The 18,308-nt window shown below is 44.6% G+C and overlaps 1 protein-coding gene across 3 annotated transcripts in view; it reads left to right on the top strand.

The window, feature by feature from the left end:
* ADCY2 (adenylate cyclase 2) overlaps positions 1-18,308 on the top strand; it is a 1,055,565-nt gene that overhangs the window by 518,630 nt on the left and 518,627 nt on the right. For all 3 annotated transcript variants that reach the window (XM_033929720.1, XM_033929718.1, XM_033929719.1), the window contains one exon: positions 11,298-11,367. In XM_033929720.1, coding sequence (XP_033785611.1) covers positions 11,298-11,367 — 70 coding nt within the window. The remainder of the gene's footprint in view (positions 1-11,297; positions 11,368-18,308) is intronic.

Here is an 18,308-nt window from a genome sequence, read left to right as displayed (position 1 = left end):
TCTAGATTCCAGGCCTGGAGTTCTTCTCCATGCAAATCATTAACATACAAAAAAGATAGTGAATCAATTGCTGGAATCGGCTAACAGCGATTGACTCCCTATTTTTTAGTGAATCTGGGCCTAAGTTCCCTCTAAGAAAGCTTTGATTATCACTGAAGTACATCCAAGTTTAAGCCTGCCTGATTCCAGCACATAACACCTCCCAACACGCCCCTTTGAGCTCTGTCACACAGCAGCTTATAAATGCTGCTGCATGTCCAGAAAGTTGGTTTTGATTATCAGCACTTAGACGTCCCTGCTGTTAGGACATCCAAATATTTAAATAATAATAAAAATAATTTATTTATATGCCGCCATATCAGGGAGGTTCTAAGCAGCTCACACCAGGAAGAATTTTGGGAGGTGTTTGGACGTTTTAAAGTTTTGATTATGCCTCCCATTGTGATATAGGCTTGGAAGACCTTCCCTTTCTCAAAGGTCTGGATTTCAGCAAAAGCAGTACTTTCGGCAGAACAAAAATATGGCACCTCAACCTTCCTGCCCCACTGCTACCTGGTCTTCACAATGATGGGGCGCTAGCTCACTCTGCCGGCCACATAGGATGATGGATGTCCACTTTTCTAAAGAGTGGGCCACCATTACTGCAAATCACTGAGTCCAAGATGTTATTCAAGAAGGCTACAAATTAGAATTGTCCTCTCCCATTGTGTATGTCATCTACCAAGAGATAGGCAGTTAGAGAGACTTTGGATGCCTTGATAGAAATGGAAGTGGTAGTGCACGTTCCGCCTGCAGAATATGGGCAGAGATGTTATTCAATTTATTTTGTTGTCTTGATAAAGAGGGCAATTTCCATCCAGTTCTCAACCTCATAAAGGTTAACAAATTCCTCAAAGTCAGGCACTTTCGCATAGAGACGATGCAGTCTATCATTTCAAGGTGCAGCCAGGGGAATTCCTCATGGCCCTGGACCTCAAGGAGGCCTATTTACATTTTCTGATTTGGCTTCCTCGTCATCGTTTCCTGCATTTTGCAATGCTAATTCAGCATTTCCAATTTTGGGTTTGCCCTTTGGTCAGTCCACTGCCTCCCACACCTTTTCCAAGGTGAAGGTAGTAGTATCTGCTAATTTGAGGCAGCAGGGGATTCAGGTGCACCCTTGTTTGGATGATTGGCTAATTTGGGCTCCGTCAGAGCAGGAGTCTCACTGAGCCACAGAAAAGGGGGGGGTGTTCTAGCAATCTTTGGGATGGGTCATCAGTTTTCTAGTCACCTTTTCCTGTTCTAGACCCTTGAATTCCTTAGGGTAAGATTCAACACAGTGCAGGCGAGGAGAGACAAGCTTCTCAGGCGAGGAGAGACAAGCTTCAAGTGCAAATTTGTCAGCTTTTACGGATCCCAGAGCTTGTAACTATGTGGAGGTGCTGGGGACCATGGTGGCAACCTCGGAGATAGTTCCTTGGGCACATTTTCACATTAGACCCCTCCAACATTCTCTTTTGAAGCAGTGGTCACCTATATCTCAGAAATATGATCTGCAACTGCGGTGGACTCCGTGAGCTCGCAGCATGAACTGGTGGCTTCAACCCTCAAGTTTCTACGGGTCATGCAGTTGGTGACAGCCAATTGTCTCCAGGTGATGACTGATGTGAGTCTGTCAGGTTGGGAAGCTCATTGATCGGATCGCTTGACACAGGGGCGATGTATAGTGGAGGAGGCCCGATGGTCTGTCAATTGTCTGGAGTTGGTGGCAGCTCACAGAGCTCTCCTGGTCTTTCAACTTCTGTTGGAGGGCAAAATGATTAGTGTCCTGTCCGATGATGTGACAACATGCCATATATCAACAAACAGGGAGGCACACACAGTGTTCCTCTAGCAGTAGAAGCTCCCGGGCTGTTGAGCTGGGTGTAGATGCACTTGCAGATCTCAGCAGCTCACATTGCAGAAAAGTTGAATGTGCAAGTGAATTTTCTCTGCCGAGATCAACTGTACTCAGGAGAGTGGCAGCTGTCAGAAGCTGCCTTCCAGTTGCTATTCCAGACTTGGGGAATGCCAGTGATGGATCTAATGGCCACAAGCAGCAATGCTCAAGTAGCCCAATTTATCAACAGACACAGAGATGAGACATCCGAAGGGATTGACACTGCTGTAGCTGTGGGTCCTGCTTTCCCCATGGCCTATGATTGGCAGGGTGTTGTAGGAAGAGAGCACTCACCTGGAGAGAGTAATTCTAGTGGCTCCTGATTGGCCTCATCAGCTGTGGTATGCAGATCTCATCCAGATGTTAGCCAGCGATCCAATAAGTTTGCCGGTGACGCACGACCTTCTCTCACAAGTTTGGTTTATTTATAATATGCCTTATACATGGTGACCCACGACCTTCTCTCACAAGTTTGGTTTATTTATAATCTACCTTATACATGGTGAAGTACATCAACAAATTCATAAATAGACATAAATAACATTTCAATTCTTTTACAAAGATAAAAATGACAACATCAAATTACATAATCAGACTGACATATCAACATTAACATCTTCAAACAACCCTGAGAAAAACATGTAGTAATCATAACAAAGCTGATTAAGTCATACTGTGTATTTCATACAACAGAGCAAATGACGTTTTAACAATTTCTTGAAAGCCTGCAAACTTTCTTGCTGCTTAATGAAAGAAGGAAGCTTATTCCACTCATCTGAACCACTACATGAAAAAAACTTTTTTCTCACTGTCTGCAAGCTTAACTCCTCTCTTGACGGTATAGTCAAGTTCCACTGTGTTGCTGAATAAAGCTTTTGCATCCCAGCATAAGGTGATATGCAATCCATCAAGTATTGTGAGGCACACCCTTGCACACTTGAGTAAACCAATAGCAATATATTTTAACCAATACAGTTTACAATAATACTCTGATACATGTTCATTTCTTTGAAGCCGGAACAACGCTCGCAAAATAGAGTTTTGCACCACCTGCAGAGATTTTAGCACCATCATTGGAACACCTAACAGTACCAAAGGATCCAGTCAAGATAGAGGATTCCTCCCACTTTGGTCTTACAGTCTAGCCAATGAGAAGTCAAAGCAAAGATGGGAAGGCTACTCGTACTAGGTGATAACCACTCTTCTACAGGTGAAGAAATAGCCTACATCTACAGCTTACGCTAGAGTGTGGTGAGTCTTCGAGTTATAGTGTGATCAAAGAGGCATTTCGCCATTTCATTCTTTGCTTCTGTAAATTTTGGACTTCATAAAAGAAGGTTTCTCTAAAGGTCTGGTGTACAATTCGCTGAGGGAGCAAATAGCAGGTTGAATATCTAATTCTTGGCTTCGTAGTTGGCTGTGTTTCGGATTTTGAGAGGTTTAAGCCCCCCTCTAAGAAAGCCTTGTCCAGATTGGAATCTTAATCTAGGCCTCCTTTTACGAAACTCCAATAGCAGTTTCTAGCGTGGGGAGCCACTCTGAATGGCCCGCGCTGCTCTCGACGCTCATTGAGCTCCTATAAGCGTCAGGAGCAGCATGGCCATTCAGCGTGGCTCCCCACGCTAGAAACTGCTATCACAGTTTCATAAAAGAGGGGGCTAGTTTTGCAGACATTTCAGCAGACTCTGAGCCACTGGAAAAGGCTTTATCCATGCATGATAAAGAACTTTTCTGTGTGGGAATATCCCCACCATTTAGTGTAGCGAGCTACACGGGAACGGGGCTGATGGGAATCCCACAGGGAAGGAAGTTCCTCGAGGGGCTCCCATGAGTGTGTTATCTTAGCAGCGTCTCCTGCTTCCTACCCTCCAGCCGCACTCGCCACTCCACAAAGCCACAGGCAACCTAGAAGCCGTCCCTCCGATGTCTGAGCTGACATCATAGGGGAAGCTTGTGGGTCAACCATGTTCAGGAACCACTTCCTGCAGCCCTGCAAATAAATGTGGCTGAGAGGCAGGAAGAAAGAGACCCATCTGGACAGCTCTGGTACACACTTGAAGGAGGGCAGCACTAACCTGGGCCACAGGGAAGAAGGAGGGAGCAAGAGTGCTGGGACAAGGAAGGGAGAGAGGGGTCATGAACTTGGGACAAAAGAGGGAGCGGATTGGGACATGGGAAGGGCATGAACTTGGGACAAAGGCTAGAAGGAAGAAGGAGTGTGCATGATCTTGGGACACAGAAGGGAGAGAGGAAGGGGATACAAACTTGGGACATAGGAAGAAGGGAGGAAATAAAAAGGAAGAATTGTTGGTCATAATTATGTGAATGAGAGGGAAAGAGAGAAGGTGCATATGAGGAATGGAAGAAAGTGGAGAATTGTTGGGCATAGGGAGGGAGAGGAGTGAGGTAGAGATGCATGGGGCCTCCAGAATTGTATACAATATTCTAAATGAGGTCTCACCAGAGTTTTATACAGGGGCATCAATACCTCCTTTTTCCTGCTGGCCATACCTCTCCCTATTCATCCTAGCATCCTTCTAGCTTTCACCGGCACCTTTTCAAGCTGTTTGACCACCTTAAGATCACACCCAAGTACCGCTCTTCTGTCGTGCACATAAGTTCTTCACTCCCTAAACTGTACCGTTCCCTCAGGTTTGTGCAGCCCAAATGCATGACTTTGCATTTCTTAGCATTAAATTTTAGCTGCCAAATTTCAGACCGTTCTTCAAGTTTTGCCAGGTCTTTCTTCATGTTACTCACACCATCTTGGGTTTCTACTCTATTGTAGATTTTGGTATCATCCACAAAGAGGCAAATCTTAGCCGACAGCCCTGCAGCAATATTGTTTATAAATATGTTAAAAAGAACAGACCCAAGAACCCTTGAGGCACACCACTGGTAACATCCCTTTCTTCAGCGCGATCTCCATTGATCACTGCCCGGTGTTGCTCAGTTTTGCTCCACAGTCAGGTCACATGGCAAGCTAGCATTGGATACCTTTATCCGTGATTGAGAGGAGGGACTTCTGTATGCATATCCTTCAATCCCTCTCATAGGGAAAATTTAGCAGAAACTCAAGCAGGACCAGGGATTCTTGTCATGCTTTACTGGCCAAGACAGATTTGGATTCTTCTTCTTCTGGAGTAGTCCTTTGAAGAATTTTGGAGGTTAAAGTTTTTTTCAACCCTCATTACAGAGAATGAGAGTGTTTCTTCTGCCTCTCAACCTCCAGTTCCTGGCCCTCACTACCTGGATGTTGAGAACATAACATACATAACATAACATAACTTTATTCTTCTATACCGCAATAATCAAACAATTTCTAGGCGGTTTACACAGAAGAAGGCTAGACAATCAGCGAAATACAATTCATTGAAATACAGCAATTTTCCTAAAAAATTCAATATTAAATTTTAGTTAACAGTAATGTCCTCATTTAAGTTAATGTTGTTTGATAAATTTATTACTTAATTACTTTTCGAATGCATCATAAGACAACACAACTCCACCAATACAATTACCCCACCAGGACTGCTGCTTACTTACTTGAAATGCAAGAGTCCTGTCCAAAAAGGTCTTATATCTGCAGCCGATAATTTTTGGATAGGCAAATAAATTGGAATTCTTAGTTATCCTTGTTGGACTATATAACACAAAATGAGATAAAAGGTAATTTGGGGCAGATTCACAAACCAGCCTAAAACAAATGCACGAAAGTTTGAACAGCACTCATGCTTCCACCGGGAGCCAATGCAACATCTCTCCAACTGCATGGGGGTGTCTCCAAGATCTTGCTTTCTTCCAGGAAAGACTCAAAAGATGTTATGCTTTCAGATGATGGAGGAGATATGCCATCTGGTGTAAGGGCAAGGCCCTAGATCCTCTCACTTGTCCTACACAAAAGCTGCTTGAGCACCTCCTACACTTCTCTGAATTTGGTTTGAAGACCAACTCTGGAAAGATTTATCTCAGTGCAATTAGTTCTTATTGTCACTGCAGTTATCTCTGTACAGCTTCTAGTTGTTCCCTTCATGAGAGCTTTGCTGTTGACAAAGCCCCCATCATACTGCAGACTGCATCACTGAACCTCAACATCATCCTCACTCAACTGATAAAAAGCTCCTTTTGAGCCACTTGATTCTTGTCACCTGAACTACCTGACCTGGACGGTTTATATTTGATGGCAGTCATTTCATCTTGCAGAGTCAGTGAGCTGCAGCCCTAGTATGAGATTTACCTTACACAAAATTTAATCATAACATAATAGTTCTCTGCATATATCCTAAGTTCCTTCCTAAGGCAGTGTTGAGGTTCCATCTTAACCAGTCAATTTGTTCTTCCAACATTTTTCCCAAAACTTCACACCCATCCTGGCAAAAGCTCATTTCATATCTTGGAGTACAAGCGAGCCTTAGCTTTCTGTCTGGAGCAGACTAAAGTCCATTGACAGTCCACTTAGAAAACTGATTATCGCAGTGGCCTGTGGTAATCACACCAGATCCCATTGGGAATTAAAGGGCTCACTGCCATTGTCATACGGCTTTGTTAAAAGGGAACTCAGAGAAGTTCTGGCAGGTCCTCTTAAAAATTTGTTCAATAACTTCTTGGAGAAAGGAGAGGTTCCATGGGATTGGAGAAGAGCACTTCCTAGAATCCAGTGGGTTACAAGATTTGAGTTTGAGTGGGATCCAGTGGGTTACAACATGGCTTTACTAAAGGTAAATTGTGCCAAATGAATTTGATTGGGTGACCAAAAAACTGGATCAAGGACGTGTACTAAGGCCTGGATTCTGTATAGGATGCCCGTGTTACAGATGCCAGTTAGAGAATTGGGTTGTTGTAGATGCGGCCGCTAAGCTTATCGCAGCAAGGGATCACCCTGCCACGATAAGTTTAGTGGCTGTGGCCACCAGTCCCCCCCCCCCCACCCCCCGAACAAATGCGGCAGGAGGGATGCCCAATCCCTCCTGCCCAGAACACCCCCACTCCCCCAAACGAAAGTGACAGGTGGGATGCCCAGTCCCTCCTGCCTGGAATATTCTCCACCCCCCTGTAGATCGCTAGCAGGAGGGTAACCAATCCCTCCTGCCGGAATACCCCACCCCTCTCTTTAGATCACTGGCAGGAGTGTGTCCGATTCCTCCTGCCAGTACACCCCCCCCCCCCCATAGATCGCCTACAGGAGGGTGCCAAATCCCTCCTGCCGGAACACCTCCCCCCAAACAAAACTGGCAGTAGGATGCCCAATTCTTCCGCCTGGACCCCCCACTCCTACCTGAAACCTAACCACCCTCCTAGACTCCCCTTTAACCTGAAATGATGGCACTGTGGGATGCACCAGGAAGGGGCCTAAGGCCTGATTGGCCCAGAGCAGGGCCTTAGGTACCTGGGACAACCTAAGATTCTGGGTTGGGGGGTTCCGGCAGGAGGGATTGGGCTCCCTCCTGCTGGCGATCTACAGGGGAGGGGGGTGTTCTGGGAAGGAAGGATTGGGCATTCCTCCTGCCTCATTCATTGGGCATCCATTCTGCGTTTGTTTGGGAGTTGGGAGGGTGTTCTGGGCAGGAGAGATTGGGCATCCCGCCTGCCGCGTTTGTTTGGGGGGTGGGGGTGGGGACTGGTGGCCGCTAAACTTATCACAGCAGGGAGATCCCTTGCCACGATAAGTTTAGCGGCCGTGTCTGTACATTCTATGCGTCTCCCGCTGGACTAGGAAGACTCGTACAGCCGCCTAGGTTTGCCTAAGGTTACTTCCAGGGCAAACTACGCCCACGCATAGCCTTAGGTATGCCTCTGGAGCTTTTTATTTTTTTAAAACAGTGCATCCTGATTGGCTGGTTAAACAGCAGTAAGATGCCTACTGTTGCATACAATCGGGATGCCATTTACAGAATCTGGGCCTAAATGTAATTTACTTAGATTTCAGCACAGCCTTTGACACAGTTCTTCATAGGAGGTTCTTGAATAAACTTGAAGGGCTGAACATAGGGCCCAAAGTGGTGAACTAGATTAGAAACTGGTTGACAGACATGCCAACTAGATTAGAAACTGGTTGACAGACAGATGCCAGAGGATAGTGGTTAATGGAATTTGCTTGGAGGAAGGAAAGGTGAGTAGCGGAGTACCACAAGGATTGGGCTTGGGGCCGATTATGTTCAATATATTTTTGAGCAACATTTCTGAAGAGTTAGAAGGTAAGGTTTTCCTTTTTGTGTATGATACCAATATTTGTAACAGAGTAGACACTTCGGAGGGAGTGTAAAACATGAAATAGGATCTGCAGAAGTTGGAAGAATGGTCTAAAGTAACTAAAATTCAATGCCAAATGCAGAGTGATATACTAGGGAGTAGAAATCTGAGAGATGCATATGTACTTGGAGGTGAGAGGCTGATATGCACAGACAGGGAGAGGGTGATAATATCTGAATACTTGAAAGTGACAAAACAGTGTGACAAGGCAGTGGTTGTTGCCAGAAGGATGTTGGGCTGCACAGAGAGAGGAGGAACTAGCAGAAGAAAGAAGGTGTTGATACCCCTGTACAGATTGTTGATGAGGCCCCACTTGGAGTACTGTGTTCAGTTCTGGAGGCCGTATCTGGCTAAGGATATAAAAAGACTTGAAGCAGTCCAAAAGTAAGCAACAAAAATGGTATGGGGCTTGCGCCAAAAGATGTTTGAGAAGACCTGAATATGTAATTTCTGAAGGAAAGGAGGGTCAGGGGAGATATGATACAGACATTTAAATACTTGAAAGGTATTAATATAGAAATAAATATTTTCCAGAGAAGGGAAAATGGTAAAACTAGAGGGCATGAATTTAGGGTGTGGGGTGGCAGACTTAGGAGTAATGTTAGAAAATTATTTTTCACAGAGAAGATGGTGGATGCCTGGAATGCTCTCCTGAGGGAGGTGGTGGAGATGAAAATGGTGAAAGAATTCAACAAAGTGTGGAATGAACACAGAGGATTAGAAAATGAATGGTATAAAACAAACTAAGGCCAGTACTGGGCAGTCTTGCATGGTCCTGCTTTGATCCATTCCTAAAACACTTCCAGTCAAATCCGATTAACCTTAACATGCTATTGTAATCGCAAAAGTTTTTTTCTGTAATATCGCTGATGTATATAGTCCCTTCCTCTGTAAACTGCTCCGAACTATTTGTGGTATTGCAGTATATAAAAATAAATTGATTGAAGCTCCAGTGATTTGGAATGTGAGGAAAGTGCTGAGCAAACTTTATGGTCTCTATACCGCAAACAACAGGATGATTAGGATAGACTGGAATGAGCTTCGACAGCAACTCCTGTAGTGGGAACCTAAAGATGGTACTGGGTGGACTTCCATGGTTTATGGCCCAGAAATATTAATGAAAAAATGCAGTTTTACATGAATGTATAATGTGTGAGACTATTGGGCAGACTGGATTGACTATTCAGGTCTTTATCTGCTGTCAGTTTCTATGTAGATGCAGTGTGAGTTAATAGTCAGTCACCACAGTCATTAAAGACTTAAGAAAGGAGCCAGGTTTCCTGAAGCAAACAAGGTGCTAGGAATTATTAAATAAGGATGTTTAACAAGACTAAGACTGTTATAGGGGAAAACACCCTCCAGGGATTCAAGACAAAGTTGGACAAGTTCCTGCTAAACTGGAACGTACGCTGGTGAGGCTGGACTCATTTAGAGCACTGGTCTTTAACCTGGAGGCTTCCACGTGAGCGGACTTCTGAGCATGATGGACCACTGGTCTGACAGCAGCAGCAATTCTTATGTTCTTAAAGTTATAATGCCTCAGTATCGCACTATGATGCGACCTCACCTGGAGTATTGCGTTCAATTCTGGTTGCCTTATCTCAAGAGAGATATAGTGGAACTAGAAAAGGTTCAAAGAAGATGATAAAAGGGATGGAACATCTCTCGTATGAAGAAAGACTAAAAAAGTTTAGGGCTTTTCAATTTGGAAAAGAGACGATTGAGAGGACATATGATTGAAGTTTACAATATCCTGAGTGGTGTAGAACTGGTACAAGTGGATCAATTTTGTACTCCATCAAAAATTGCAAAGACTAGGGAACACTTGAAGTTACAGGGAAATACTTTAAAACCCAATAGGAGGAAATATTTTTTTTTCACTCAGAGCATAGTTAAACTCTGGAATGCGTTGCCAGAGGTTATGGTAAGAGCGGTTAATATAGCTGATTTTAAGAAAGGCTTGGACAATTTCCTAGAGGAAAAGTCCATAGTCTGTTATTGAGACAGACATGGGGGAAGCCACTGCTTGACCTGGATTTGTAGCATGGAATGTTGCTACTATTTGGGTTGTTGCCAGGTACTACCGGTAGTGACCTGAATTAACCACTGTGAGGACAGGCTACAGGGCTAGATGGACCATTGATCTGACTCAGTAAGGCTATTCTTATATGGGTAGCCCCTTCTGAGAAATAGCTGGTAGGTGTCACATTGCATAGTTTCCTTTGATGAGGATAGAGGTGCTCCTTGAGTGGTTCATTATCCTTTAGCTTGGCAGATCATGACAATTAGATGGTGTCATTAAGAAGCTAGGTTCAAGGATGGGATAGGCGATGATGATGATGAGTGGATTTAGTATCAGAGAGATAAATAGGAGGAAATCTATAAAGGACTTCAAAATCAATGTTCAAAATGTTGAAGTTACTAGAAGAAATAGGCAAGCTAACAGAGTGTTCAAAGAACAAGTCATATGGTTTTGTTTTTGGAACAGGTGATAAAGCAAGCCATAAGATGACTTTCTAGAATCAGCCGATTTGGTAGATCCTCCATGAGTGCACTGTTTATATGCTTTGAAAATCAATAAAGATAAAAAAAGCAAGCAATAATATTGTATATAAAGCAAGTAAATTCTGGGATTTACCTCCTCTTCTTTTAAACTGCGCTAGCAGTTTTTAGCTCAGAGAACCGCGCTGAATGGCCCGCGCTGCTCCCAATGCTCGTAGGAACTCTATAAGAGTCTGGAGCAACACGCTAAAAACTGCTAGCGCAGTTTCGTAGAAGAGGGGGTATGAGCGTCGGAAGCAGCGCGGGCCATTCAGCGCAGCTCCCTGCTAGGAGGCCCTTAGAAAGAGATAGTTGAAAACAACTACAGTAGTTAGGATATCAAGAAATAAATAGAAAGTTAGGTGCTTTCTTTTCCAGTTAATTTATTTGTATTTGGTAATTGTTATTGTGGTCTCAAAGTGTTAATTTTTTTTTTAATTGATGCATGCATAGATGTGTTAGGGTAGTTTTTATACTTTATTTTACTTTATCTCATGGAGTTTTGAGCTAAATTAAAAAAAAAAAATTGTTAGAATATTAGTGGTTTTTTAAAATCATAATTTATTTAGATTTTTCTTTACTTTAGGCAATGGTTAAAGTCTGAGGACATTCAACGAATAACACTGCTTTTTCATAACAAAACATTAGAAAAAGAAGTAAGTGATTTCCTGTTCAAGCAAAATTTCTCTAGTCTGTATTTTGTTTTGAAATACATTATAAAAAAAGAGGTTACCCTGTGCCTTATCATTAAACCCTGCTCAATTAATTATTGTGCAAAATTTGTGTGCATACAGTACATTCATTACAACTGCAGCTATCATTTGATTTAAAGAGAAAGTACTAGTCAACAACTATTTTGGATAAATCAGATGAATGGTAATATATAGAAAATTATAGCATTTTATTACTCTCATTTTACTTTATGTGTAGTATGAAAAGTAAGCAAAGTCATAGAAATATAATGGGATTTATGAATCTGGTTCTGTTTTATAAGGGAGTAATATGCATCACATAGAGAAGTACATAACTTTAAAAGGCGCATACTCTGGATTGGGAATGTGTGTGTACTGGATAGAATGCATAGTCTACATCAGGGGTGCCCACACTTTTTGGGCTTGCGAGCTACTTTTAAAATGACCAAGTCAAAATGATCTACCAATAATGAAATTTAAAAAAACCCCACAAAGCACACTGAAAGGCAGAGAAAATATTAATTATCATTCATATTCCGGGTTTTTTTTCAAAGAGATCACGGCAGGTGACTCTATGCAATGTCACCTCAGTAACAACCATACAAAAATAGACAAATATACTCCCTCCCTTTTTACTGAACCACACTAGCAGTTTTTACCACAGGGAGTTGCGCTGAATGCTCCGCGCTGCTCTCAATGCTCATAGGTTCCCTGCACTAAAAAACGCTATTGTGGTTTAGTAAAAGGGAGCCATAGTGCAAAATATAAACAGCAGATATAAATTCTCAAATCGGGCATATTTTGATCACTAAATTGAAAATAAAATCATTTTTCCTATCTTTGTTGTTTGGTGATTTCATGAGTCTCTGGTTGCACTTTCTTCTTCTGACTGTGCATCCAATCTTTCTTCCCTTCTTTCAGCCTCCTGTATGTTTCCTCTCCTCCAGAGCTCATTCTCTCCCCCAACTTTTTCTTTCTGTTTCCTTGCCTCCCTTTTTTTCTGTCTCCCTGTTCCCCCTTCTTTCTGTCTCCCTGCCTGCCCCCTTTCTTTCCTTCTCCCTACTCTCCCCCCAAGCAACTCGGTTTGCTGCCATCAAGGAACAGCCCCCAAGCCACTGCCGCCCCAAGCTCTCCCTGCAAAAGCGTTGTGCTGACCAGCATTCCACTCCCCGACATCAATTATGACGTAGGAGAGGAAGTTCCGGGCCAACCAGGCATTTCTCCCCATTCCATCCAGCCCGAGCCCCATCTCGCTTGATCCAGCATTTCCCTTCTGTGTCTGTCAGAATTACCATTCCACCTATTTTCCAGCATCACCCTTCTTTGTGTCCATCTCACCTATATCCCTATCTCACCATTTTTTCAGAATCTTCATTTGTCTCTGTCCTTGTCTTTACCCCATGTTCACCATTTGCCCTTTCAATGTCTTTATCTCCCCCCCTCCTTTTTCAGCATTACTTCTATGTCTCTATTTCACCTCCTCTTTATGTCTCCTCTATATCTCTATCCTTATTCAGTAGGTCCTGCTTACCCTTTCTCTTCTTTGTGTCACTATCTCCATTTTCAGCATTCCACCCTTTTCTTGTAGCCAGAATTTTTCCACCCTCCCTCCACTCCGGCCCATCCCCGGTAAGAAATATTTCCTTTTGTTTCCCTCCCCTCTCTCTTTCTCTTTCTCGCTCTCCTCCCTCACCTACGAGTCCTGCATCTGGCCCTCTCCCTTCCACCTGCATCCAGCCACACACCCTGCCCTGCAGCCCTCTTCAGCAACTCATCAGCAACGGTGATCAATACAGGCTGCCGACATTGAGGCCTTCCCTCTGCGAGTCCCGCTTTTGTAGAAAAAGGAAGTTGAAACAAGCGGGACTTGCAGAGGGTAGGCCCCGACATCAGAAGTTTGTGTTGATCGCTGCTGCTGAGTTGCCGAAGAGAGCCGCGAAGCAGGGGGTGTGCCGGATGCAAGTAGAAGGGAGAGGACCAGATAGGAAGGCTGTAGAAGCTCCGGAGCATGACACCGACCCCAGCCAAGATGATTTCTTTTTCAGGCTGCTGCCACTGCCACCGCCCCCCCCCCCCCCAACACCGAAATGACAAAAAACAGACTAAACTGGATGCCCGGCGTCATCGTCTTTGACGTCGGGGAGAGGAAGGATGATCGGCCGGTAGATCAGGACGGCAACACAAGTCTATCATGGGATGGGCTCCGCGATCGACTCACGTTGCCTTCCCGATCTACGGTTGATCGCGATCGATGTATTGGGCACCCCTGGTCTACTTAGTTTATAACATAATACTCTTGGGGGAATTCTGCGCAGCTGCACAATGTAAAATTGTAGCAAAATTCCCCTCCTACACACTATATGCAGAATTCAGCTCTTCTAGCACAGAATTCTGTAAAAGACCCAAAGCAGCACAACACCTGGTATGGTTAAGCCCCCACCAACCCCACTCATTCTCTGATCTCTCCCCTGCCCCCACTGCACACTACCCAGCTTGTGCCTCATTTCCTCTGGGTCTGCTCCTTGCTCAGCAGAGGAGCTGGAGGAGAGTAGCTGCATGTTGGGCCATGTCCTTCTCATCTGCTGCACAGGCTCTGACTGCTGAATTTCGAACTGTGGGATATCCCACACAGTTCAGGAGGAGCATGTGTGCCAAAGATACAAGGGACATGGAGGAGAGAAGGAGAAAAAGCTGAAGGTGCCATGGGTGAAGTACGGTAATACCCTGGGGGCAGGGGGAGTGAGAGAGGTGGGTCACATGGGTGTATGTATTGCTAAAAGCAGTAGGGAAAAAAAGCTCTGGAGGGTGTATTGGAGGATTCACAAATAGCTATAGGTAGAGAGAGAGAGTGTGTGTGTGTGTGTATGTGTAGAGGGGATTGATTTTAGAGAAGTATGATGCTGTATTGAGGAGTTTGAGAAAACTGTGATGGAGTATGTGCCTGGATGGAGAGGGCAAAGATTGACTGACTGCTATGCTGAGTATATTCTGGAGGGATGCTAGGAGAAGATAGAGATATTTCTGTGTCTCTTTTTTTTTTTTTTTCTTGTTCAAAATTTTTATTGCAATTTTAGTTCGATAACAGAAAAATAGGAGATTGACAGAGGTACAGGATATGTGTGCACTGGGAAAGATAGAGGGAGAAGCTTAGGGAGAGGTTCAAGCTAGTAAGAATGAGACTGCAAGGGAGGAGATAATCAAGTTTATGTGTAAATCTGTTTTATTGAATTATCAAATAACTCACATAGGAAAAGATCAAATACAAAGAAAAAGAAATCCCCCCCAAACCCCCCTCCCCCCCTGGGAACAGCTACTCCATAAACCAAACAAAGTGAGCAAGTCAATTCAATAATTGGCTTCTAGCAGTAGGTGTCAAGGTAGAACAAAAAGGCAAACAACATTGAAGAAATAATGTATCCTGTTTAGAGTCCATGTCAGAAATAGCCTGGCGCTCATACCCCACCAGGTAGATCATTTGGTTCCTCCAGTGGGACACCGTGGGGGTATGCGGAGTCAACCAACATTGAAGACTAGTCTTAAGTCCCATAAAGATAGCTTTTTGAACAAATGCAGCAGCGCCCAGGAAAACCGGGACAGGAGAAAAGTTTCAAAGTAAAAAGAAAGGTGTCAGTGGGCATCCAAGTGCAGTTCCACAAAGATTTGATCTGGAAACAAAGACGTCGCCATTATGCCTGAATGCTTGGGCATAACCATAACATATGTCCCAGAGTTGCCCTGTGAGTGGCACATTTAGGACAACTATCTGATGAACTGATATGAGCTCTGTAAGCTCTTACAGGCGCAAAATAAGCTCGAACCAGGAATTTGTAATATTGTTCCCTCTCTGCTGCCGCAACCAATAGAGTATTCCCAAGCTTGATACTCCGCTTCAGCATGGTGGCAGGAACTGGCAGCTGTAAATCATGGGTCCATTTTTTCGTCAGAGTCTCGTAATCCAGATCGCCAGCCAGCTCTTGCAAAAATCAGTGATGAAAACATAACGGAGTGGGCACCTGCGCAGTCAAACAAAAGGATTCCGACATTTTCTCCTGAATTTCCTCAGTCAGAGCCAGATTGTACATAATGCAATAGCTGTCTATAGTAGAACCAATCCCCAGCCGACAAACGAGAGGAGTCCTGTAATATCTGAAAGGATTGCATCGTTCCATCAGACTGCAGTACTTGAGACAAGTAAAACAACCCTTTCCTGGACCACAGAGAGGGTGATCCAGGAATCATGCATGGGAGAAAGTCCCTATTGCCTGTAATAGGCAGACACGGTATCACATCAAACCGAATGCTCAGTTGCGTACAAAGTCGTTTCCAGATTTTACGCACAGGAAATAAAAACAAGTCCCCATAGGACTGTGGACTTAGAGGCAAACACCTGGCGTGTAATAAGTAACTAAAGTGAAAGGGAGCAAAAGCAAGGCACTCTATCCCTGTGGCTGAAAAATGAGAGGTCCCACAGAACCAATCATTCGCATGCCTAAGTTGACAAGCTATATTCAGTCTCCCCAAGTGTAATAACCCAAGGCCCCCTTGGTCAGTAGGGAGTGTGAGAGTGTGTAGAGCAGGGGTGCCCAATACGTCAATCGCGATCGACAGGTCGTTCGCTCAGGCGACCCCAGTCGATCGCAGGTTCCCTTCTTCCCTTCTCTTTTTTCCCCTCCTTACTGGCCCGCTCCTGAATTCTGCTGCTGCCGCCGCTGCTCAACATTTTTTAAAAAACCGGCTTGGAGAACTTATGCTCCAGGGGCTAACCTGTGCTTGTACCGACTTCCCTTCTCTTCCCTCTGAAACCGGAAGTTATGTCGGGGGGAGGGAGAGAAGGGAAGCCGGCACGCACATGTTAGAGCCCCGTTCGCGGGCTAGAGCGGGAGACAGGTCAGTGAAGCTTGCGATTTGCTCTTCTTGCTGCCAGGTCCTGCCTACTTTCTGTTTCCTCAAAGGCAGGACCCAGCAGCATTTCTCCCAATAGGTCGATCTTGGGCCGATCAGCCTTCCTCTCCCCGACGTCAATTCTGCCGTCGGAGAGGAAGTTCTGGCCAGCGGAACTTCCTCTCCGACGGCAGAATTGACGTCGGGTAGAGGAATGCTGGTGGGCCCGAAGCAGGAAGAGCTTGGCCGGCGGCCTGTTATTCGATGGCAACGGGAGTGGCAGTGGCTTGGGGGAGGGCAGGGAGGGAGAAAGAGGGCAGGCAGGGAGACTGAAGGAAAGAAGAGAAACAGAAAAAAAGAAAGGGGACATGAAGAGAGAAAGAAAGAGAGGGCAGGGAGAGAGGAAGAAAACGTTGAGGGGGGAGGGGAATGAGGTCAGGAGGAGAGGAAGCATACAGGCTAAAAGAAGGGAAGAAAGATTGGATGCACAGTCAGAAGAAGAAAGTGCAACCAGATTCATGAAATCACCAGACAAGGTGGGAAAATGATTTTATTTTAAATTTAGTGATCAAAATGTATCTGAATTTATATCTGCTGTCTATATTTTACACTGTGGTTCCCTTTTACTAAACCGCAATAGAGGTTTTTAGCGCAGGGAGCCTATGAGCGTCGAGAGCAGCGCTGGGCATTCAGCGGAGCTCCCTGCGCTAAAAACTGCTATCGTGGTTTAGTAAAAAGGTAGGGGGGTATTTGTCTGTTTTTGTATGGTTGTTAGTGAGGTGACAGTGCATAGAGTCATCTGCTTTGACATCTTTGAAAAACCCTGGAATAGGAATGATGATTAACATTTTCTATGCGTACAGTGTGCTTTGTGTGTTTTTTTTAAAATTTTATTGTTGGTAGATCATTTTGATCATTTTGGTCATTTTAAAAGTAGCTCGCAAGCCCAAAAAGTGTGGGCACCCCTGATGTAGAGGAATCCTAGAGCGTCTACCTCCCCACAAAAACAAAAGCAAGGACCGATACAATAACCGAAGATGACGGCACTGCAGGAGCAAAGGCAATGTTTGAAGGAGGTAAAGCCACTGGGGTATCACCATCATATTGTATAAAGCAATTCTGCCAAGGAGGGTCAATGGATAGGAGCGCCATGCCCGCACCCGCTGTCCTGTTTTCGCAAGCTGGGGAAGTACATTAAGAGAATTAAGCGCTGTCAAATCCCGGGGAATCAGGATACCGAGATAACGCAGGGACGCGGAGGCCCATTCCAAGGGAAAGGGTCCCGACCAAGTATCTCAAACCTCCTCTTGCAAAGGAAGGACCAAAGACTTCTGCCTGTTCAACGTCAGACCAGAGAAAAGATGAAACTCAACCAGTAGCTCCAGGGCCCTGGACAAGGATCTCTGCGGTTGGGCTAGGGCAAGTAAGAGATCATCAGCAAAAGCCAACACTCGCAATTGAGAAGAGCCCTCCGACAATCCAACTAGTTCATTATCTCTCTGGAGCGTACGAAGAAGAGGTTCTAAATAGAGCAAAAAAAGTAAGGGCGACAGGGGACAACCCTGACATGTTCCTCTACCAACCGCGAAAGACCTAGTGAGGATCCCGTTCACCAAAATAGACGCAGTGGGGACAGAGTATAAGGCACGCAGAGAAGACAAGAACCATCCCCCAATGCCCACAAAATCTATCATCTGAAAAAAGATAGGGCCAATGGACCTAGTCAAAGGCCTTGGCTGCGTCTAGACTCACGAGAATGCCCAAGGTATTAGTGGATTGCGCTCTAACCATAGCCAACAGCGCTCGTCGAACATTCAGTACCGAATATCTACCCTGAACAAAGCTAACTTGCTCGGGAGAAATTATACTAGGTAGAAGAGGTGTTAAACGGTTGGCAAGCAAGCGGGCTAGTATTTTCAAATCCACATTTATTAAGGAGATCGGTCGGTACAATTCAACGTCATCTTTAAGTTTGTTCGGCTTGGGAAGTAACGTGATTGTAGCTCCGTTGGCATAAGCCATTT

This window comes from Geotrypetes seraphini, chromosome 2, assembly GCF_902459505.1.
Source record: "Geotrypetes seraphini chromosome 2, aGeoSer1.1, whole genome shotgun sequence".
Classification (NCBI taxonomy): Eukaryota; Metazoa; Chordata; class Amphibia; order Gymnophiona; family Dermophiidae; genus Geotrypetes; species Geotrypetes seraphini.
Note: the sequence above shows the minus strand (reverse complement) of the source record. Positions and strands in the feature narration are given on the sequence as shown.